Genomic DNA, 23,183 nt, shown 5'->3' on the forward strand with positions numbered 1-23,183 from the left:
ATACCCTGCTTTAGCCAGCAGTTCCAGCTTTTACAGCTGTTTGTCTTGCCCTCTCCTGCGGGGATGGTGGTCCTCCAGCGCCCTTACAGAAAAGTACAGAGCCTCAGACAGGCTGGTGTGTACCCAGTTTAGATTGTGCTGCTTAAATCATCTGTTCGCAGTGCCACTACATCCATTTTCACTTTCACATGTTAAAGCCTAGCCTCGCCTCCCTGTTGTGCCACGTAGTTTGCGGCTGTTCCTGGTAGGCATTCATGGCTATTATCAAGAAATCACTAACCACTCTCAGCCACTGATGCTCCCAAATGCACCTAACCCACCAGCTCACATGGGGTAGTATGTCTCCTCTGATGGTTCCCCTTAGCATGAGTGAGTGTAAGAGCACAAGGACGAGGGCAGGTAATGTGGTTTACTGTAACTCAGGCTTCTCAATGCTCCAAAATAGCTGTCATTAATATTCATATGCAGGAGCCTGTGTACATAGAGGGAGCATGCCCTGGCGTTGTCTGTGCACAGAAGGTATTTTTAACGTGCCCAGTACTCTCGTGTTTGAGCTCATGGATTTTATATCTCGTTCTATCTCTATCTGCGTAAAGCTCACGTAGCTTTGCAGGAGAACAGGTGCACAAATCCAGGCTGCTTAAGCCCTTGAAAATCCACCAGTTTGGCAAACTGAGTGGAGCATTCTTTTACCTGCTGACATCTCCAGTGGCAGCTCTAGGTCAGCATGTTCAGCGGATGCTGCTGTGCGTTGTAGGGAAGCGCCCGTTGGTCCTTTGCTGCAGCTGACCAGCTAGTCAGTGGAAGAGTTACTGCAGCTCTGGAACCCCCTAGTGGGACGTGCACATGGGCACGATATTCTCGGGACAGTGGAGCAGTTGCTCCGCTTGTATCCTTCATGTGGAAGGAGCTGTTCTGTTGAAAGCACCTTAGTGCATTGTTGGTTGTTTACCAGATAAGAAGCAGTCTAATGGCTGGGAATGGTGCATGGGATTTTGCAACTATTCCCTTTATTTTACTCTGGTTTACCTTTTGTTTTTCTGAGTGGGAGCGAGAAGCTCAGGGCCCCACCAGAGGAGCCTTGCTCATTTTCACATGTGAGCCGTTGTCCCGTATTCGTCTGAGGTAACGTGAAATCTCCTTGGGGGCCTTACCCAGCGGTGGAAGAATGGGCTAGTTGTTAGGGCATGGGGCTGGGATTCAGGATACCTGGGTTCAGTCTGTGGCTCTGGCACAGACTTCCTGTGTGACCTGGGGCAAATCACTTCATCTGCTTTATGCCTCCGTTTCCCCTCTGTAAAAGGGGGGCAACCTTCTGTACCCCAGAGGGGTGTAGCAAAAGTTGCTCCATTAATTATTGTGAGATGCTCTGATAATAGGGCCGCAGAAATACCTAGAGAGTTAATTAGACCCTCTTTGCTGTCTCGTCGTGTGGTACACAGTGACAGGCCTCTGCAGAACAAATAACCAGAACCATTTTTATTAACCTTCTGCTCAAAATTTGTCCAGCCCTTTGCGCCTCTTGGTGGGCAGGTGTGACACTTCAGGTCTATCCAGGGCTGGGAGGCACCTCACTACCATCTGCCCTTAGCGTGCGGAAGCCTTGTCTGTGCCTGCCTGTCAGGGGTCAACTCTCCAGCTTCACTAGCCATGGGCAATACAAGCACTCCCCTGTAGGCCTCACCAGCCCTGCTCTCTCTCTACTGGTTAGCAATTGGTGCACACCAACCTCTGAGCATCTCCCTGGAGCATCCAGCCCCTGGTGTGCTAGACCCTCACAGTGTTCACAGATTTGCTGCTTCAAAAGAAACAGTGTACCCCAGCTCACCAGTTCCACCTCAGATCACCGCTCCGCTTAACATGCAGCCCTTAGATATGTTTGCGATGGGTTGGACCCCCCACCCCGTCTGGGATGCCCCCTGATATACTGGGGTTTCACTGAGCCTGCCTGCTCCACTAGCCTGGGCTCCCTCCCTGTTTTGCTGAATCAGGCTCTGCAGCCTCTGGATGGATGGATGGGGTCACACACACACGCTCGCTCTCTCTCTTTCTGAGAAGCCTCAGCTAGGAAATTGCCCAGCACTCAAGTGAAGCTTCCCTCTGGAAAGTACACCCAAAATAATAATGTCTTACGCCGTAGAGAAATCTATACACCGTAAGCTCATAAATTTGCCCACTCCCTCAATATGAAGGAAGATATGCCCAACTTCTTCCCCCCGCCCCATTATAAATTGCACAAACTGGCTTTTATAATAAACAAAAACAAGTTTATTAACTACAAAAGGCAGATTTTACATGATTATAAGGGATAGCAGACAGAACAAAGCAGATTACTAAGCAAATAAAACAAACCACTCATACTAAGCTTAAGATCTTAGAGACTGGTTTCAAGAAGTAATTTCTCACCCTAAAAGTTGCTTTTGGGCAGGATGCAGAAATTTTTGAAGGTTAGCTACCCTGCTTGCAACTTAAATCTTCAGACACCATATTCACAGACCAGATCCCTTTTCCAGCCTGGGCTCAACTCTTCCACCCCCATGTCTTTGTTTCTCAGATCTTTCCAGCTGTCATCCTGGGTGGGGATTCAGTGAAGAGTGAACCAAGATCAACTTACTTCCCATCCTTAAATAGGATTTACATAAGGTGGGAACCTTTCGTTTCCCAGTCTTGACACACACACACACCCCCTTTAGTGGAAAATCACTAGAAGTCCAAGATGGTGTTTAGTACCAGGTGACATGACCACCTGACCTTCTTGTAGTGTCAAAACAAAGTACCAGCTTCTCAGGAAGGAGAGAGATTAGTATCTTCAGAGTCTTATGGTTTCTTCCTAATGGCCCATCAAGGCTGGTAGCCGGCTGTCTGGTGGGTGCTTCCCAAGTACACACACAGTTGTAATGGTTACATAGTCAATATTCCTAACTTTAGATACAGAAATGATACATGCATACAAACTGGATAATCACATTCAGTAAATCATAACCTTTCCAATGATATCTCACATGATCCATCTTGCATAAAACATATCTAATTTATTTCATATTCATATCATAACAATGTTTCTATGAAAAATATGGAGCATAACATCACAATGTTTATAGTGAAAACAGGTATACGTTTATTTAGCAAAGCACAGAGATTCAAGTGATACCAAGTAGACATACTGGAAACAAATGGCTACATATGAAATAAAATCATAACACACATTCTATAACCTAGCTTTAGTTAACTAGCTACTCTCATGTCTTATAGAATAGTGCTCACCCTAAGTCCTTGCAGCCTTTTACAGACAGGCTTGGTACAGATCCTTCTTCCATGAGACACGGACAGCATGCCTCCTAAGTGAAGGACCCAGCGTGTTCTTCTGCATCTCAAGATATACAAGTCCCATCCTTTGTCTTCATTCATAAACAGGGCACCTCCCTCCCCCACTGTTTTGTTTCCTCCTATAGATTTTCTCTCTTGTAGATTTCACAACTTATTGACTGGCACCTGGCTCAAGTATGCAGATAGTCCTCCACCGGGAGGCAGATAATATACATATGACCAGACAGGGAGATCAGTGTCTGGCATCTCCTGCCGGAAAGGAACCTGTCCGAGATGTGTCACCTCCTGGTGACAGGCCTTGACTCCATGATAGATAATTTTCATGATAAATACATAACTTCTGAAATCGTATCCGTACGTACATTTTGCAATGAGTATAATGGGCTACTGGCTCTCGGTAGAGACCTTTCTTGCCACCCTTTGGTGAACTATTATGTATATATCGGACCCAGGGGATCCCCTTTGAGGAGCAGGCATCCAGAACAAAGCCAGTTTGGTCAAGAGTGGATCTGAAATTGGTGTCTTGTTGTGGTGCTGTGTGGAGAAGCAGGCCCTGCCTCTTCCTGATGATTTAGGGAGAACAGTAAGTGTGACTGAATGGGTTTGAGAATGGAGGTTAGAGAGAGGCTAGGACTTGGGCAGAGGCATGCTGCTGTTACAACAGCTTTTCCCCTTGAGGAACTTGAAAAGAATCAGCATTTTTCTCCCTAATAGAGCTTCAAAACTCTGTTGTGAGCAATTTGGAAATTCACGTTGAGTTTCGGGTTCATTAGCTGCCAGCTCCAAAGCATGTACATATTCAAAGCTGTCTAATATGGAGGCCCCGCACCAGTGCCTTGAATTAATGTTATTGTTATTTGCGTGGACGTAGTGGGGTGCAAACAAGGTTAATTGAAATGAGAATGTGGCTTCCTCTTGATAATGGTTCAGGCTTGACAGCTAGGAGGAGTTTATTTTTGTATAAGAGCCGGCTTTATTATCCCTTTTTATTAGAGCTAATTTGGGTTCTATATCAAAAACTACATTAAAGGAATCATTTATGGTCACACCACCACCAACAAAAAAGATAGCCCTAGAGCCTTGTCCTTTATGTTAATGTCTGCAGTTAAAAGACAATTAAAAATAAACTCTTCCCTTTTGTTTTCTTTCCTTTATGCTTCGCCATCCCCACACCCCTCTGTGTTTCTCACTCAAGTGAACCCATTTAGTGAAAACCCTAATCTGTCCTTCAGGGAAATGGACTTTTCCATAGAATATCAGCTGCAGTTATTGCAGAATTGTAAATATTGGGTTGGGGATATTTGAACCTGCAGGACTAAGATGATACCCGTGATTCAACTGTGGGATTGATATGCTGCCGTGCAGTAAGTAAATTTTGCATTTAGGTGAGCTGTGTGTAGGGGGTGGGGGCGGGGGTGATCAGGAATGAAGAGCAAAGCACGGGCGGGAGAACAAATGGACCATAACAGCAGCTTCGGAAACTGCACGTTGCTATCTGCGAATAGGGGATCGGCACAGATCCAAAGGGCTAAATTCCCTTCTGGGCAAAAGCCCAGATTTGTAACTGGCTAGTCAGTTTTGGAAGTTGCATGCAGTAGCCGGTAGAGAAAAATCTGAAATATCACAGCAGGCTGGTAATTTGTTTTTAATTATAACAGCTGGCTGAAGGTAAAGTTTGTGGTTTGAGGCATGACCATAAGGATCCTTGATTTCTCACTGTTTCACTTTGCTTGTAGTATTGCAAAATGACTGGAAATAATGACTTCTGGAATGTTTATTCTGTCTAGAGCTGCCTGCAGATCTAAGGCACCGGTTGTCTGACACACTTGTATATCATTGCAGAATGAGAGAGAGCCCCAGGGAAAGAATCAGACCAGTCCTTTTCCTTTCACTGTCCCCCATGTCATTCTGCTCCATGGTCACCTTTTAAAGTAAAGAAACATACACAATAGTGGTTATCCTCTTCCTTTTCTAGTCAAGACAGAGACTTCCAGTGGCCTAGGTTGCACACCTAGGGAAAACTGTTCTGAAATCTGGGTTTGAAGCGAGACAGTTGCTGGTGAAAGAAAAATTAAAAATGTGTTAGAAGAGTGATTCTCAACCTTCTCCATCCTGAGACCCCTTGATTGGGCCCTTTCCTGTCTAGCCAAGCCCCTCATTCCTGATTAGCAACAGGAAAGATCAAGGTGAGACACCTCTGGTTCAACCCTCTGGGGGTCATGACCTTTGGGTTGAGAACCTCTGTATAGGACCAACCTGTCTGAGGTTCCTGAAGTTCCATCTCCAGGGAATGCCGGACTCAGTGCTTCCTGAAAATGAAGTTTAAGCCCCGGACACTGAGACTTCTGCTCAAAAATATTGAAAGTGAAAGAATCTGGAGAGCAGCAACCTGCTTCTCTCCAATTCAAGGTTACTCAGGAGCTTTGGCAGCTTTATGGTGGCAAAGGAAGCTCAATCTGACACGGAGCCTGTGCCAGTAAGGCCCCATCAGTGACGTTTGAGTTTATTAGCGACTCCCCCATCACTTCACTGTGTTGTAAAGTGGCACTTTTCACCACGATTGAAATTTCATTAATTCCACCCCATTCTGAGCTAGCCTGAAGGATGCTAAAGCAGTGTGTTTGCCCCCTGCATGTATACACTGGGACCATGTAAAGTCAGAGAGTTCTGTTGCAAGAGACCGATAGAAGATCTAAAAATACCCCCGGGATCAGTGGCTGGCAAAAGGCATCTCTTTATTTTATGCGTGTCATGGTTTTATTTCAGTTCTGGGTTTTGGAATGGCTCCTAATCTACGTGGGAGGGGCAACAGTTTGATCATCTTCTACCCTTACAGATGCCAGTGTGCTCATACTTCCTGAAAGGAATCTGCAACAACAGTGACTGTCCCTACAGCCATGTCTACGTGTCCAGGAAAGCCGAAGTGTGCCAGGATTTCCTCAAAGGCTACTGCCCCCTGGGCAAAAAGGTAAATAGGTGACTAGCTCTCAGTGCCTCTTTCTCGGTTTCAGTTGACTGCCGTGATTGATACGCGGCTGCTGAGCCCCTGCAGGAGGGAAGGTAGGTGTATTGGTAACCCACAAGCTGTTTTTCACACTGGTTATGATGCCGAGGGGAGTAGTAGAGCTGAAAGCCGTGGAACACCTGGATGTGATGAACAGCAGTCCTGTGCATTTCAAAAGGTTTATGGGCAGAAGGGCTTTGTCTCCTTACACACGAAGAAAAGAATCAAAGGGGCTGCAGCGTGGTGCTATTGGCGTATTCTCCTATCAGATCCACCTGGGTGGGGTTCTGCAAAACTTCCAACACTTAGTGCTGTTCGTTGTCGGTGGTGTAGTATTACCGTTGCACCTAAGGGCCCAGCTGAGATCGGTGCTGCGCTGTGCAAGGTGCTGTACGTATAGTAAGAGACCGTCCCTGCTCTGAAGAGCTGACAGTCTCAGTAGATAAAACAGACAAGGGGTGGCAGAAAGGGAGGTTTTATTCCTTCCCTGTTACAGACAGGGAACCTAGGCATAGCGGTTCTATGTGACTCGCCAAGGGCACCACAGGAGGTCTGTGGCAGAGGTGAGGATTGAAGCTCTGTCTCTTTGAGGCCACCCTTCCTCACTGAAAACTCAGTGTTGTGAAACGTCATAGAACCTGGGAAATTTAACTTGCATTTCTAGCTATTTGTCTGCCAGTTTTGTCCTGATGGCCATAGCCATCCTATCCGGATGCCTCCCATGTTAATCAGATTGACATAGTGAGGTCCCTAAGGGGCATCATAGATATCTAGAGTGAATGTGCAAAGCTGTCCCCAAGCTCCTGACACTTCAGCTGATGACCCTATGCGTAGACCCTATGCATGGTCATCCTACAGAGAGACATGGAGAAGTCTCAGAAACTTCTATCTGAAAAGGAGTGATTTGCGCATCATGCAATAGAAATAAAAGTTGAGCTTGGTCTGACATCTTTCCACTCTGAGACTTTCCACGGTGTGTCTATGCTGCTTAAGGAGTATGCTACCCACAGGTCCAAAGTCTGCTTAATTTCTCAGTCACATAGAGCCTGCATCACATCTGTTCTCCACATGCTGTCCTTGGCAAGGCTGTGAAGATTTGCTTGGTAAAGCCAGAGCATAGCAGAAATGCCTGGCTTTGGGGATGGAAGTTGAGCTCCTCCCAAAACCTGCTCAAAGGGCTGGACTGGAGACGGTCTGAGTCAGTGAGATGCCCCATCTGGTCTTCAGGGAAACCTGTGCTCGCAGGCAATGCACAGGAGAGTTCTGTGCCTGAATAGCTCCTCTTCACCCAAATTGTGCTGTTGGTTAGAATAGTCACCAGAAACTTCGGCTGCTTCACAGTTTTACAGAGCTTTCTTTTCTTTGTGGACGTTACGTGGCTTGATTGAACGAAGTGAAAAAGGCAGTCAGTATTTCCCTTTCCCCACTGTGCCAAGACACATGGCTTTACATTTTTTTTCTTGTACCATAGTTCTGTTCATTCTGCTGCTGCTTTGGATAAAAGCTGCAGTGATTTTCAATGGGGTCTTTGCAATTACATGGCTCAGTTACACAAATCACTTTTTAAAAGGCATCTTACCTTGGCCTCCACTTTGTGCTAGCAAATAACCGAGTCCAATTTCGCAGGTGCTTGTGAAGCGCCATCAATGACACTGTATTTACTGTGTTAATTGCAGGCATGGATGCGGACACGAATACTTTTAACTTATGTTATTTGCAAATGAATTTGCACCTGCAAAATCGTATCAGCAGCTATTTACAGATGCAAAAATAGAAAGGAATTTAAGTCAGGTCTCTAGTATGAGAGTGACAGTGTAAAACTAACTAATTATTGTTAACAAAGTAATAATTATAAGATCATTCACAAATGCACGTGATCTTCAGTCTTACCTAAAGGTCTGCACTTTGATACATTTTGATTAATGGAAATAGAAATTAAAAATCAATCAGCGGACGCTGTAGAAAATAAAATGGTTGTGATAGAAGTGTCACAATTGAATGTGTGAATTTTAAACAGGGTGATCAAAGCTTTCTGAATGAGCTGTGATAAAACCAGGGAGCTCAGTATTCAATCCTCTGGAAGTTTAAAGTCTCCTGCCAGATAAGGGCTCTTATAGTCTAGGGCAGTGGTTCCCAAACTAGGGGCACCGCTTGTTCAGGGAAAGCCCCTGGTGGGCCGGTTTGTTTACCTGTCATATCCGCAGGTTCGGCCGATTGTGGCTCCCACTGGCCACGGTTTGCCACTCCAGGCCAATGGGGGCTGCAGGAAGGGCGGCTGGCACATCCATCAGCACACACCGCTTCCTGCAGCCCCCATTGGCCCGGAGTGGTGAACCACAGCCAGTGGGAGCCACGATCGGCCGAACCTGCGGACACGGCGGGTAAACAAACCAGCCCGGCCCGGCCCGCCAGGGGCTTTCCCTGAACAAGTGGCATCCCTAGTTTGAGAACCACTGGTCTAGGGGATCCCAAACGTTTCCGTAGTCTAACCCACTCTGCAATAGAGAGCATCTCTCGTGGACTCCAGCTCCTCCCATCCAACATCTCATAGGCCAGTGCCCACTTCCCGTCATCATCACATAATTTGTAAGAGACTACCTCCCCTCTGATCCCATAACATTCCTCAGGCAACTTCTGCAGTTATGGGATATTAATATCAGGGAAATATTGAATATGTCTATAGATGCTCTTAAAGTGATATAGCAGCTGAAAATAAGGCGAGCCAGTACCATGTGACCAGCTAGGACTCTGAATAACTCGTGGTCCATGGACCATGGCTTGGGAAGTACTGAAATAGACCAACATTCTCTCACACATTCTGTAACCATAAGGTATTAATTTGTTAAAAGGTTGTAGACTTCAAACTGATGCCACATTGAGGTAACATCATATCTGCGTGATCAAGAGATTCCTGTTTTCAGATTTCATTTTCAACATGGCTCACAGGTTTCCCATTGGGTATTTAGCACTTTGACCTGGAGGGGGCAGACAAACAAGGATGGACACTTAGACTCAAATAAGACCAGACCTGATCATTTGTCCAGAACTTGCCCCAAGCTGTTTTTGAAGTTCGGAATTATTCAGGGAACATCTTCCGTTTAGAATTTGGTATACTTGTTTCTGCACTTGTTAGCTTCAGCTGGGACATGAAGTAGAAATACTGACATGCTAAGAGAAGAGGTCGTTTCTATGGTATTTCTGTCCTTGAAATTCTGATGAGAACCTGATCTTCTGAAATTTTCCAGCTGCATTTCTAGACCATAGATTTGCCACAGTTTGGGGAAACCTGAACCTCTGAACTGTTTGAGGTTCAACGTTCATTAGACGGAAAACAAATGTGTCTTTCTGAGAGAGCCCTCTCATTTAGAATGTTGCCTGTGGCTGTTGAAGATTTGTTGGCGGGGAAAGGCAGGTTGGTTGTAAGGTGTCTCAATTCCTTTCCCTTCCATTCCCTTCCATTGCTTTTCAAACAGGCGCTTTGTGGGATTGGAGAAATTCTCACAAGCTTCAGCCTTGTAGAAAACTGCAGGGTGCCTCCTGCAGTATTAAACCCTTATGGCTTTCTAACTCAAGAGCTAGATGTATGGGTATCTGCTAGAGATCGCCTTTCTTTGTTTAAGGTTCCCTTCAATCTACTCGCATTAATTCTGTGGGCTTTGCTTCACCTTTTAATATAACTGTTTCCCTTTCACTTCCCATCTCTTACAGTTGTGGGGAGCAAGGATATGAACCGACATTTCTCATCCTCTCGTTCTCATCTCAGACCCTTTTAGGCAAGACCATGTTTTCCAAGGATGTTCTCATGTGAGAGCCCTCCCTGCTTTGGAAGCAGGAAGTCATAGTTCATAAAGAATTGGGCAGTTAATTTGCAAACAGAATAAACAATGTCTGGCTGGAAATGGCACAGATTCTGAAATACATCCAGCCCCCGCTTTGTTAAGCCTTTTCACTCTGAATCTGAACCGTTGGCCCGTTCTGTTGTAGCTTAAGCTACTGCAATGGGTTTTCTGACAGTCCATTTCACCACTGTCTGCATTATGTCATTCTGTCCTGTAAAATCCTATGCTTATTCAGTTAGCTTCTGTTCGTCTAGGCTGCCAAGAAAAGTCCTCTACTCCTGTCCATGAAATTTTCCCATAATAATTAGGACATGTTTTGTGAGCCTTTGGTAGAGAAAAGATGTCAGATAAGTGCCTCCAAAAGGGCTTTTTCTCCTGCCATGGCTGCTTTCGCTCATGAAAAAGGAGGTGTATGTGCTGTCAGGTATGACGTTCAGGGAAAAGCCACCTCTCCCAGTTAGAGAATCTGGACACCAGATTTAAATCTGACAGGAACTTTGCAAACAGTGCTTTGCACTGGCTCTTCGGCTGAAAAACAAACGACTAATGAGGTGGTAATTTGTTGATATTGGGTCTTCCAAACCTCAGGGCACCAGCCCAGTAGGGTGACATTTTATTGAATTTCATAGGTACACATGGATACACGTTTGCCTAGGCACGGCTTTACACACCTCTTGGTCTTAGAGGTTTTTCTCCCTGACATTTTAGGCTACCATCCATTGGGGACTTAGCCATTGTACACTTGAACATGTGCTGCTCTGCAGTGGAGCCTGAGGAGGCTGTTTCATGTTTCCTGCCCTTTGGTCGAGGTTACAGCTCTCACAGACAAGGCCACAATTCAGAGATTTGCTGCTCTGCTCTGAGATTGTTGTTTCTGCAGAAGTGGAGTCCAGCCCGACAGGGACGAAGGCTCCAGTAGATTTTCTCACAGGGCATAACCCCATACGTGTGGTTGTGGGGTTCTCTCTTGAGTGTGGGTAGAGAGACATTTTGTTGTCAGGAGTAGAGAGGCAGAGTTGGACCAACAGGTTCTCAGATCCTACAGTGAGGGGAGGAAGCCATTTAAGTACCTGTGTGGCCATCTATTTCCCCATTAATGGAGCAGGCTCATGCACTGTCACAGACCATGTGGCGGTTCGACTGTGACATAGGATTGTACCTGATGGATTTGCTAAAGCAGCATGAAATATACAGATTCCATAGGAGAGACAACTGCAAAGCAGAACCATCAAAAGGGAGGAAGAAAAGCCAAAAAGAAAAGCTATAAAGTGAGCGGAATATCAGCAGCAGAGGAGAAAAATGCTAATAAATTAACCTTTTGCCTAATTACATTTTGTGGCAGTACAGGGAGGGGACTGGGCGAAGAGTAAATGTAAATAAAGTAATCTGGCAACCTCTCTCCAAACGCAGTACTAGCCATCCAGGCACTGTGTGTACAATTATTTTAAAATATTCCAATTTAAATGAAAATATAAAAGAGATATTTAGAATATTTATTCTATTAGTAAAAGTGCTTACCGCGTCACTTTTGGAGTGTCAGAAAAGCATTCTCCTACAGATGATGGATAGCAGCCTGTAATTATATATGGGGGGGAAGTTGCTGAGCGTGCCATATTTAACTGGAGAGGAGTAATACCAGCTTGGGCCATTGAGGGTTAATTTTATTCTCTAAATAATATAAAAAGTGCTGAGTCTGTTTCTTTTGCTTGAAGAAGAAAGTCCTCAAATGGACCCGAGAGAGTTTATAATCTTCTACTGAATCAAGTACAAATGTTAACCTTGCTTCATAAAATGATGGCTTGTTAAAGATGCGCAGTCCCTTTTCTTTTGAATAATTTAGGACGGGAGTAAATCGCTTCTCATTCTGTGTCTGAGATGCAGCATCACCCAACCGTCTGCAATTTTACCTGTAAAAGGACAAGGCAAGGAAGTGGAGTTGGAGTTGATGTAGCATCATGTAAAAATAAACTTTAAAAAGGATTTTCAGTGATTAGAAAATTAGCTGTTTGCGTAGTGAGGTTCTAAGCGGCTTCTCCTGCTCTTCCCTGCTGCCATGTGTACTGCACCGTGTTTCACTGAAGAAGTTCCACTTCTGATTTTTATGAGATGCCCATAAAAATGTCCATTCTTATTTATAATGTATTGCACGTTGTTTCCAGTGTCTCGTCGTAAGTACTTCTCAGAATTTCTTCCAGAACACTCAGGATGATAAGCTCAGCTTTTGCTCATCTCCCAGGTTATAGCTTTGGGCCGCACACGGCACATACGTGTATGAGCTTTTAATGAAAATTATGCCAATTGTTTTACAGTATCTGTGCACTCTGACTTAAACAGCAACTGCTAAGAAATGAGATGGGAAGAGGGAGCCCTAATCTTTCTTTCCCAAATTGCCAACGTTTTTCCCTTTGTAGTAGTGTAACTTGTTGAGGTTAGAAGTCATCTGATCTGTTGAAGATGGAACAATTCTTATACAAATGTACACACCCATCCTTAATAAGCCTTATACGCACCATTAATAATGTACAGGATGGAATTAGTAGTGAGTCTAAAGCAGCATGAAATATAAACCAGGTTCTGCTGTATGTATCTTAACTATATGCTTTGTGATATTATTGAGACCCTCTCCATATTACCCTCTGTACCACCTTAGAAACTAGACCTCCTCTCTCCATGCCCCATCATGATAGCTGGCATCAGCTGAATGATTCTTAGAGGTGTGCTCTTGAGGACTGGAGACCAGAGTCTGTATTTACCGGCCTTCTCAGCATGGCAAAAGGCATATCTTTTCGGTCAGCTACTTGTTTGACTATGGGTCATAGCTGCAGGAGGGTTTCCCCATGACAGGTTTCTGTGAAGCAGGAGGTTGGAGGTTGAGTGCTATTTCTCTCTATTGGGAACAATTAAATTAAACACAAAAGCAAGAAGCCAGATGCCAGAGTGCTGGGTGCCTGAAAATAATGGACTACAGTGAAGTTCTGCTGAGTCCTGTTAGAGTGAAATGCCATTCAAAGCAGAATGCAAGTCTGTCAGTGTATTGCTTTGTGTAGAATGGACTCGGGAGAAAAGGTATGGTGACTGGAATAAAAAATATTGCACATGCATGTGTTTGAGGTCTTAAATCAAATCTTCATAGACAGACCTCAACACCCATGCTAAGCCCAATTGACTTCAGTGGGACTCTACATGGGTGTAAATCAGGCTGAAGGATCAGGAGCTAATGGGGGTCATGATAACAAAACATCATGAAAGCTTCTGTGGTCACTTCTGAGTTGTGTGCAGTTGCAAAAACAAATAGAAAAGGCTAGGCGTTATAACTGACATGCATACAGAGAGCATTTTTCGGGAACGATGGACTCAACATGGCTTTCCATGGGTCAGCCTGAAGGGAGAGTCTTTATTGGCTCGTGTGGTTACAAATGGTGAGTCTGTTAGGGCTGGGACTAGTACTCAGGAATCTTAATTCCAAGTTCTCTAATCATTAAGCACCGCACCCTCCTGTTCACTTTTCTTACTCTTTACTAGGCTTGGGGAATGAAGCTAGATTGATAACTTTCACTTCCTGTTTCTAGTCCATCTTACTTCCTGAATCCCATATACTAGCATGAGGCGACTGTATAAATTTGCCAAACAGCAAGGGAATGATGAAATTTAAAAATACAAATAGTATGAATTGAATTTTTGAAGTCATGAAAAAATGTCTAGTCATATAAAGTTTTGTAAAGCACTTCTTCTACCCTAAGGGTATGTCTACACTATGGAATAAGGTTGAATTTATAGAAGTCGTTTTTTTAGAAATCGGTTTTATATATTCGAGTGTGTGTGTCCTCACAGAAAATGCTCTAAGTGCATTAAGTATGTTAACTCGGCGGAGCGCTTCCACAGTACCGAGGCTAGAGTCGACTTCCGGAGCATTGCACTGTGGGTAGCTATCCCACAGTTCCCGCAGTCTCCGCTGCCCATTGGAATTCTGGGTTGAGATCCCAATGCCTGATGGGGCTAAAACATTGTCGCGGGTGGTTCTGGGTACATATTGTCAGGCCCCCGTTCCCTCCCTCCCTCCGTGAAAGCAAGGGCAGACAATCGTTTCGCGCCTTTTTTCCTGAGTTACCTGTGCAGACGCCATACCACGGCAAGCATGGAACCCGCTCAGGTAACCGTCACCCTATGACTCCTGGGTGCTGGCAGACGCGGTACGGCATTGCTACACAGTAGCAGCAACCCCTTGCCTTCTGGCAGCAGACGGTACAGTACGACTGGTAGCCGTCATCGTCATGTCCGAGGTGCTCCTGGCCACGTCGGCTGGGAGCGCCTGGACAGACATGGGCGCAGGGACTAAATTTGGAGTGACTTGACCAGGTCATTCTCTTTAGTCCTGCAGTCAGTCCTATTGAACCGTCTTATGGTGAGCAGGCAGGCGATACGGATTGCTAGCAGTCGTACTGTACCATCTTCTGCCAGGCAGGCAAGAGATGAGGATTGCTAGCAGTCGTACTGTACCATCTTCTGCCAGGCAGGCAAGAGATGAGGATGGCTAGCAGTCGTACTGTACCATCTTCTGCCGAGCAGCCATGAGATGTGGATGGCATGCAGTCCTTCTGCACCGTCTGCTGCCAGCCAAAGATGTAAAAGATAGATGGAGTGGATCAAAACAAGAAATAGACCAGATTTGTTCTGTATTCATTTGCTTCCCCCCCTCCCCGTCTAGGGGACTCATTCTTCTAGGTCACACTGCAGTCACTCACAGAGAAGGTGCAGCGAGGTAAATCTAGCCATGTATCAATCAGAGGCCAGGCTAACCTTCTTGATCCAATAAGAACGATAACTTAGGTGCACCATTTCCTATTGGAACCCTCCGTGAAGTCCTGCCTGAAATACTCCTTGATGTAAAGACACCCCCTTTGTTGATTTTAGCTCCCTGAAGCCAACCCTGTAAGCCGTGTCCTCAGTTGCCCCTCCCTGCGTCAGAGCAACGGCAAACAATCGGGCATCTGAGAGTGCTGTCCAGAGCAGTCACAATGGAGCACTCTGATGGGGCTAAAACATTGTCGCGGGTGGTTCTGGGTATGTATCGTCAGGCCCCTGTTCCCTCCCTCCCTCCGTGAAAGCAAGGGCAGATAATCGTTTCGCGCCTTTTTTCCTGAGTTACCTGTGCAGACGCCATACCACGGCAAGCATGGAACCCGCTCAGGTAACCGTCACCCTATGTCTCCTGGGTGCTGGCAGACGCGGTACAGCTTTGCTACACAGTAGCAGCAACCCATTGCCTTCTGGCAGCAGACGGTGCAGTATGACTGGTAGTCGTCCTCGTCATGTCCGAGGTGCTCCTGGCCACGTCGGCTGGGAGCGCCTGGACAGACATGGGCGCAGGGACTAAATTTGGAGTGACTTGACCAGTTCATTCTCTTTAGTCCTGCAGTCAGTCCTATTGAACCGTCTTATGGTGAGCAGGCAGGCGATACGGATTGCTAGCAGTCGTATTGTACCATCTTCTGCCAGGCAGGCAAGAGAGGAGGATTGCTAGCAGTCGTATTGTACCATCTTCTGCCAGGCAGGCAAGAGATGAGGATGGCTAGCAGTCGTACTGTACCATCTTCTGCCGAGCAGCCATGAGATGTGGATGGCATGTAGTCCTTCTGCACCGTCTGCTGCCAGCCAAAGATGTAAAAGATAGATGGAGTGGATCAAAACAAGAAATAGACCAGATTTGTTTTGTACTCATTTGCTTCCCCCCCTCCCCTGTCTAGGAGACTCATTCCTCTAGGTCACACTGCAGTCACTCACAGAGAAGGTGCAGCGAGGTAAATCTAGCCATGTATCAATCAGAGGCCAGGCTAACCTCCTTGTTCCAATAAGAACAATAACTTAGGTGCACCATTTCTTATTGGAACCCTCCGTGAAGTCCTGCCTGAAATACTCCTTGATGTAAAGACACCCCCTTTGTTGATTTTAGCTCCCTGAAGCCAACCCTGTAAGCCGTGTCGTCAGTCGCCCCTCCCTCCGTCAGAGCAACGGCAGACAATCGTTCCGCGCCTTTTTTCTGTGCGGACGCCATACCAAGGCAAGCATGGAGGCCGCTCAGCTCACTTTGGCAATTAGGAGCACATTAAACACCACACGCATTATCCAGCAGTATATGCAGCACCGGAGCCTGGCAAAGCAATACCGGGCGAGGAGGCGACGTCAGCGCGGTCACGTGAGTGATCAGGATATGGACACAGATTTCTTTGAAAGCATGGGCCCTGCCAATGCATGCATCATGGTGCTAATGGGGCAGGTTCATGCTGTGGAACGCCGATTCTGGGCTCGGGAAACAAGCACAGACTGCTGGGACCGCATAGTGTTGCAGGTCTGGGACGATTCCCAGTGGCTGCGAAACTTTCGCATGCGTAAGGGCACTTTCATGGAACTTTGTGACTTGCTTTCCCCTGCCCTGAAGCGCATGAATACCAAGATGAGAGCAGCCCTCACAGTTGAGAAGCGAGTGGCGATAGCCCTGTGGAAGCTTGCAATGCCAGACAGCTACCGGTCAGTTGGGAATCAATTTGGAGTGGGCAAATCTACTGTGGGGGCTGCTGTGATGCAAGTAGCCCACGCAATCAAAGATCTGCTGATATCAAGGGTAGTGACCCTGGGAAATGTGCAGGTCATAGTGGATGGCTTTGCTGCAATGGGATTCCCTAACTGTGGTGGGGCCATAGACGGAACCCATATCCCTATCTTGGCACCGGAGCACCAAGCCGCCGAGTACATAAACCGCAAGGGGTACTTTTCGATAGTGCTGCAAGCTCTGGTGGATCAGAAGGGACGTTTCACCAACATCAACGTGGGATGGCCGGGAAAGGTACATGACGCTCGCATCTTCAGGAACTCTGGTCTGTTTCAAAAGCTGCAGGAAGGGACTTTATTCCCAGACCAGAAAATAACTGTTGGGGATGTTGAAATGCCTATATGTATCCTTGGGGACCCAGCCTACCCCTTAATGCCATGGCTCATGAAGCTGTACACAGGCAGCCTGGACAGTAGTCAGGAGCTGTTCAACTACAGGCTGAGCAAGTGCAGAATGGTGGTAGAATGTGCATTTGGACGTTTAAAGGCGCGCTGGCGCAGTTTACTGACTCGCTTAGACCTCAGCGAAACCAATATTCCCACTGTTATTACTGCTTGCTGTGTGCTCCACAATCATAGAATCATAGAATATCAGGGTTGGAAGGGACCCCTGAAGGTCATCTAGTCCAACCCCCTGCTCGAAGCAGGACCAATTCCCAGTTAAATCATCCCAGCCAGGGCTTTGTCAAGCCTGACCTTAAAAACCTCTAAGGAAGGAGATTCTACCACCTCCCTAGGTAACGCATTCCAGTGTTTCACCACCCTCTTAGTGAAAAAGTTTTTCCTAATATCCAATCTAAACCTCCCCCACTGCAACTTGAGACCATTACTCCTCGTTCTGTCATCTGCTACCATTGAGAACAGTCTAGAGCCATCCTCTTTGGAACCCCCTTTCAGGTAGTTGAAAGCAGCTATCAAATCCCCCCTCATTCTTCTCTTCTGCAGACTAAACAATCCCAGCTCCCTCAGCCTCTCCTCATAAGTCATGTGTTCTAGACCTCTAATCTTTGTTGCCCTTCGCTGGACGCTCTCCAATTTATCCACATCCTTCTTGTAGTGTGGGGCCCAAAACTGGACACAGTACTCCAGATGAGGCCTCACCAATGTCGAATAGAGGGGAACGATCACGTCCCTCGATCTGCTCGCTATGCCCCTACTTATACATCCCAAAATGCCATTGGCCTTCTTGGCAACAAGGGCACACTGCTGACTCATATCCAGCTTCTCGTCCACTGTCACCCCTAGGTCCTTTTCCTTACTCAATATCTGTGAGAGTAAGGGGGAGACGTTTATGGCGGGGTGGGAGGTTGAGGCAAATCGCCTGGCTGCTGGTTACGCGCAGCCAGACACCAGGGCGGTTAGAAGAGCACAGGAGGGCGCGGTATGCATCAGAGAAGCTTTGAAAACCAGTTTCATGACTGGCCAAGCTACGGTGTGAAAGTTCTGTTTGTTTCTCCTTGATGAACCCCCCCGCCCCTTGGTTCGCTCTACTTCCCTGTAAGCTAACCACCCGCCCCTCCTCCTGTCAATCACCGCTTGCAGAGGCAATAAAGTCATTGTTGCTTCACATTCATACATTCTTTATTCATTCATCACACAAATAGGGGGATGACTACCAAGGTAGCCCAGGAGGGGTGGTGGAGGAGGGAAGGAAAATGCCACACAGCACTTTAAGCACAGCACTTTAAAATTTATTGAATGACAGCGTTCTTTTTTTTGGGCAATCCTCTGTGGTGGGGTGGCTGGTTGGCCGGAGGCCCCCCCACCGCATTCTTGGGCGTCTGGGTGTGGAGGCTATGGAACTTGGGGAGGAGGGCGGTTGGTTACTCAGGGGCTGCAGTGGCAGTCTGTGCTCCAGCTGCCTTTGCTGCAGCTGAACCATACACTGGAGCATACTGGTTTGGTCCGCCAGCAGCCTCAGCATTGAATCCTGCCTCCTCTCATCACGCTGCCGCCACATTTGAGCTTCAGCCCTCTCTTCAGCCCGCCACTTACTCTCTTCAGCCCGCCACCTCTCCTCCCGGTCATTTTGTGCTTTCCTGCACTCTGACATTATTTGCCTCCACGCATTCGTCTGTGCTCTGTCAGTGTGGGAGGACAGCATGAGCTCGGAGAACATTTCATCGCGAGTGCGTTTTTTTTTCTTTCTAAGCTTCACTAGCCTCTGGGAAGGAGAAGATCCTGTGATCATTGAAACACATGCAGCTGGTGGAGAAAAAAAAAGGGACAGCGGTATTTAAAAAGACACATTTTATAAATCAGTGGCAACGCTCTTTCAGGGTAATCCTTGCTGTTAACATTACATACATAGCACATGTGCTTTCGTTACAAGGTCGCATTTTGCCTCTCCCCACCGCGTGGCTACCCCCTCAACCCTCCCCCCTCCCTGTGGCTAACAGCGGGGAACATTTCTGTTTAGCCACAGGCAAACAGCCCAGCAGGAATGGGCTCCTCTGACTGTCCCGTGAAGAAAAGCACTCTATTTCAACCAGGTGACCATGAATTATATCTCACTCTCCTAAGAATAACACAGAGAGATAAAGAACGGATGTTGTTTGAATGCCAGCAAACATACACTGCAATGCTTTGTTCTACAATGACTCCCGAGTACGTGTTACTGGCCTGGAGTGGTAAAGTGTCCTACCATTAAGGACACAATAAGGCTGCCCTCCCCAGAAACCTTTTGCAAAGGCTTTAGGAGTACATCTAGGAGAACCGCGAATGCCAGGGCAAAGTAATCCTTTCACATGCTTGCTTTTAAACCATGTATAGTATTTTAAAAGGTACACTCACCAGAGGTCCCTTCTCCGCCTGCTGGGTCCAGGAGGCAGCCTTGGGTGGGTTCGGGGGGTACTGGCTCCAGGTCCAGGGTGAGAAACAGTTCCTGGCTGTCGGGAAAACCGGTTTCTCCGCTTGCTTGCTGTGAGCTATCTACAACCTCATCATCATCATCATCTTCTTCATCCCCAAAACCTGCTTCCGTATTGCCTCCATCTCCATTGAAGGAGTCAAACAACACGGCTGGGGTAGTGGTGGCTGAACCCCCTAAAATGGCATGCAGCTCATCATAGAAGCGGCATGTTTGGGGCTCTGACCCAGAGCAGCCGTTCGTCTCTCTGGTTTTCTGGTAGGCTTGCCTCAGCTCCTTCAGTTTCACGCGGCACTGCTTCGGGTCCCTGTTACGGCCTCTGTCCTTCATGCCCTGGGAGATTTTGACAAAGGTTTTGGCATTTCGAAAACTGGAACGGAGTTCTGATAGCACGGATTCCTCTCCCCAAACAGCGATCAGATCCCATTCCTCCCGTTCGGTCCATGCTGGAGCTCTTTTGTGATTCTGGGACTCCATCATGGTCACCTGTGCTGATGAGCTCTGCATGGTCATCTGCAGCTTGCCATGCTGGCCAAACAGGAAATGAGATTTAAAAGTTCGCGGTTCTTTTCCTGTCTACCTGGCCAGTGCATCTGAGTTGAGAGTGCTGTCCAGAGCGGTCACAATGGAGCATTCTGGCATAGCTCCCGGAGGCCAATACCATCGAATTGTGTCCACAGTACCCCAAATTCGAGCCGGAAACGTCGATTTAAGAGCTAATCCACTTGTCGGGGTGGAGTAAGGAAATCGATTTTAAGAGCCCTTTAAGTCGAAATAAAGGGCTTCATTGTGTGGACGGGTGCAGGTTTACATCAATTTAACTCTGCTAAATTCGACCTAAAGTCCTAGTGTAGACCAGGGCTTAGAAACATTGGCACTGAGCACAGGTCCATATAATAGTAAAACGAAACCTCTCGTTCTGGTGGCTGAAGGCAGTTGTAGCTAAAACTGATCTGTGTATGTGACATGGGTAAGTACCGTAGTGCATGGTTCAGTGTGTGAATACTGATGTGTGTGTTGGCTTCATAAGAGCAGAAATGAATTTGTAAAACTTGTTGCCAGCTCTCACGATTTTATTGCAAATATTGCAGTATGTTGTGTGTTACTTAAAGCCCCAGCTCCTGTGAATATGTGAGAATCTCAAGTTCCCTTTTAAAAAAACCCCCCTGAAGTTTCTAGTCTTCGTAATTGTACAGAAGAATTTGAAAACATGAACCCTACAGGCTCAAAAACTAGAAGGCAAATACAAAGAACCCAGTTTATTTAAAAAAAAAAAAACAGTCTCAGAAGTCAATCTCATGATTTTGTGGGGCCATCTTATGATTTTTGAATGGTTGAGGTTGGCACCGTGGCATCCGATTGCTGCCATCCCTTCAGATGCATGTTCGTTCACTCTGCGTTCATCCTTCCTGAAATGTCTGCATGCCTGCTGCCAAGCTTGGTGCGAAGCACAGTTGTGTGGCTAGACCGTGGAAACACTGGGTCTTCCTTTCTCTGTTTCCATACATGCCAGAATAAGTCTGTAATGTGGGGATAGAAGGGAATGACCACTCTTTCTCACAGTTTGACACCCGCCCCCCCATCCCGTAAAAAGCTAATTTACTCTCTGGGTAAACTATAGGGGGGTGGGCAAGAGTATGCAGATTGCTGGCTCCTGCTGGGGGTCTTGTACCAGTTCCAGCAGGGGTCTAATCGGTTTCTGCAATCCTACTTTAAAGTGCCACTAAACCAGAGTCAGTACTCATTTCCTTCCCTTGCTCCCCCCAGCACACGTGAAAAATAAATGAAATATGAGAGGCCTGTACTGTGTGGTCTTCCCTTCCATTGCTGCCTCTCATCTGTCACGGACAGTTTGCTGATAAAGTGCAGAAAGGTCAAAGTCTGCACAGCAGCTTAGTGGAGAGATTGTCTTGTGGATCCTTCCTGGCCACTCACCTCTGCAAATCTCCACCATTCACCATTGTGCAGATCACACCCACACATCTCCCAGCCCATTCATGATTGCATAACTCCAGTCCTCATGTAACGCTATTGACAATTGTCCACTCTTGATACATGTACAAGGGCAGTTACTGCCATTCCGACCAGTTGTCATATACTTGGGAGTAAACCTCAACTGTAGCCTGACATGTCAGCCTCCCCTGGAATACTTGAAAGTGGAGATCTCCTTCTGTACAGCTTTGATACGAAAACTATCCAGAACCACCCAGCAAGCAGACCCTTCGGTCTTTCACACATCTGTATTGGCCCTGTTGTTTGCTCCAGCTGTGGCTGCTCTGTGGTTTGGGGCGCAGTTGCCGCATTCAGTTTGTTGACACAGCTGAATTCGGCAACCTGTATTATTAGTGGCTCCTTGAATTCTACACCAACCTCCAGTTTGTATGTGCTAGCTCCCAGAACTCCTCCAGACCTTTGAGGAGATGCAATTATTGTTAAATCTGCCTGGAGAGCTGTGACAGATGGAACGAACCTGCCACATTTCCTGTTGACCAATGCTGCATTCTTGGACAGGAAACAACATGCAGTGCCAGCTCGTAGATCTGCTCATATTCAAGGGAGGAATCCCACTCCTGCAGACAGAGGTGGGACACCATAGCTGAGCTCTCCACCCCTTTGCTACAGCAGCTCATGTAGTCCTAGACAAGTGCGCTTCTGGCCCTTTCCCATGCATAGACAATCAGCCGTTCCAAGGAGCTGAAAACAGCCATTGTGTAGATTGGAAGCATGCCTGGGAAAGAGTCTAACCCACTAAGTACATTCAGGAGTCCATCACTGCACTGCCTCCTTGTCCACTTAATCGACCAACCAGGCTCAATGGGCTCTGGCTCATCCGAAGTTGCCACAGCTATGCATTGGATTGGCCCAGTTTCCTCTCCATGCTGCTCCTATGGTGCAGCATTGCAGGCAATAACTCACATGGTGGCAGAGTGCCCAACTCGACATCTGGAGAGTGGATTACAACACCTAGCCTCCCTTGATACAGAGGCTGGCCTCTGGTTATGGAACCTGGACATCGAGCCTTGAAGTCTGCATGCAAGAAAAAGAATGTAACACTCACCAACTCCCTTACTCCAGGATTTGAGGATTTCCAGTGAGCTGCTCCTGGCAATTAGCACCATGTGAATCCACATCTGGACTGGAACTTTTTATGATGTGATAACGTTCCATGGTAAACTCTCTGCCATGGTTCACATTCTCTCCCATCATCAGGAATGTGCTGGCTTTCACTGGCTCTCAGGAACATTGGAATTGCAACATCGCACCAGAGTTGATCCATCCAGTCATATATGGTCTCTGACAGTTGCTTCTACCCAGTGCTTCAGAGAAAAATGACAGGGGAGCAGGAAACCATTGTTCCATGATCCCTTGACACGCTCAGGGCTGGAAAAGACCTCACAGGGCATGTCCAATCCATTGCATGTCATTCCTTAGAGATTTTCAAGCTATAGTCCATATGTCATTCAGTCTGAACTTCATTGTGAAACTGCTTCTGTCTCAGTGGGGAAGAGTCCATCACTCTGCAGGCAGAGATGCTTTC

General features: G+C 46.8%; 1 protein-coding gene across 3 annotated transcripts in view; it reads left to right on the forward strand.

Annotated features, from left to right (window-relative positions):
• ZC3H3 (zinc finger CCCH-type containing 3) overlaps positions 1-23,183 on the forward strand; it is a 356,038-nt gene that overhangs the window by 246,256 nt on the left and 86,599 nt on the right. For all 3 annotated transcript variants that reach the window (XR_013345065.1, XR_013345066.1, XM_077809716.1), the window contains exon 9: positions 6,164-6,295. Coding sequence is in view for 1 of the 3 variants with exons in the window: in XM_077809716.1 (XP_077665842.1) it covers positions 6,164-6,295 (132 nt within the window). In the remaining 2 variants the exon portion in view is untranslated. The remainder of the gene's footprint in view (positions 1-6,163; positions 6,296-23,183) is intronic.

The sequence above is a fragment of the Eretmochelys imbricata genome, chromosome 2 (assembly GCF_965152235.1).
Source record: "Eretmochelys imbricata isolate rEreImb1 chromosome 2, rEreImb1.hap1, whole genome shotgun sequence".
NCBI lineage: Eukaryota > Metazoa > Chordata > Testudines > Cheloniidae > Eretmochelys > Eretmochelys imbricata.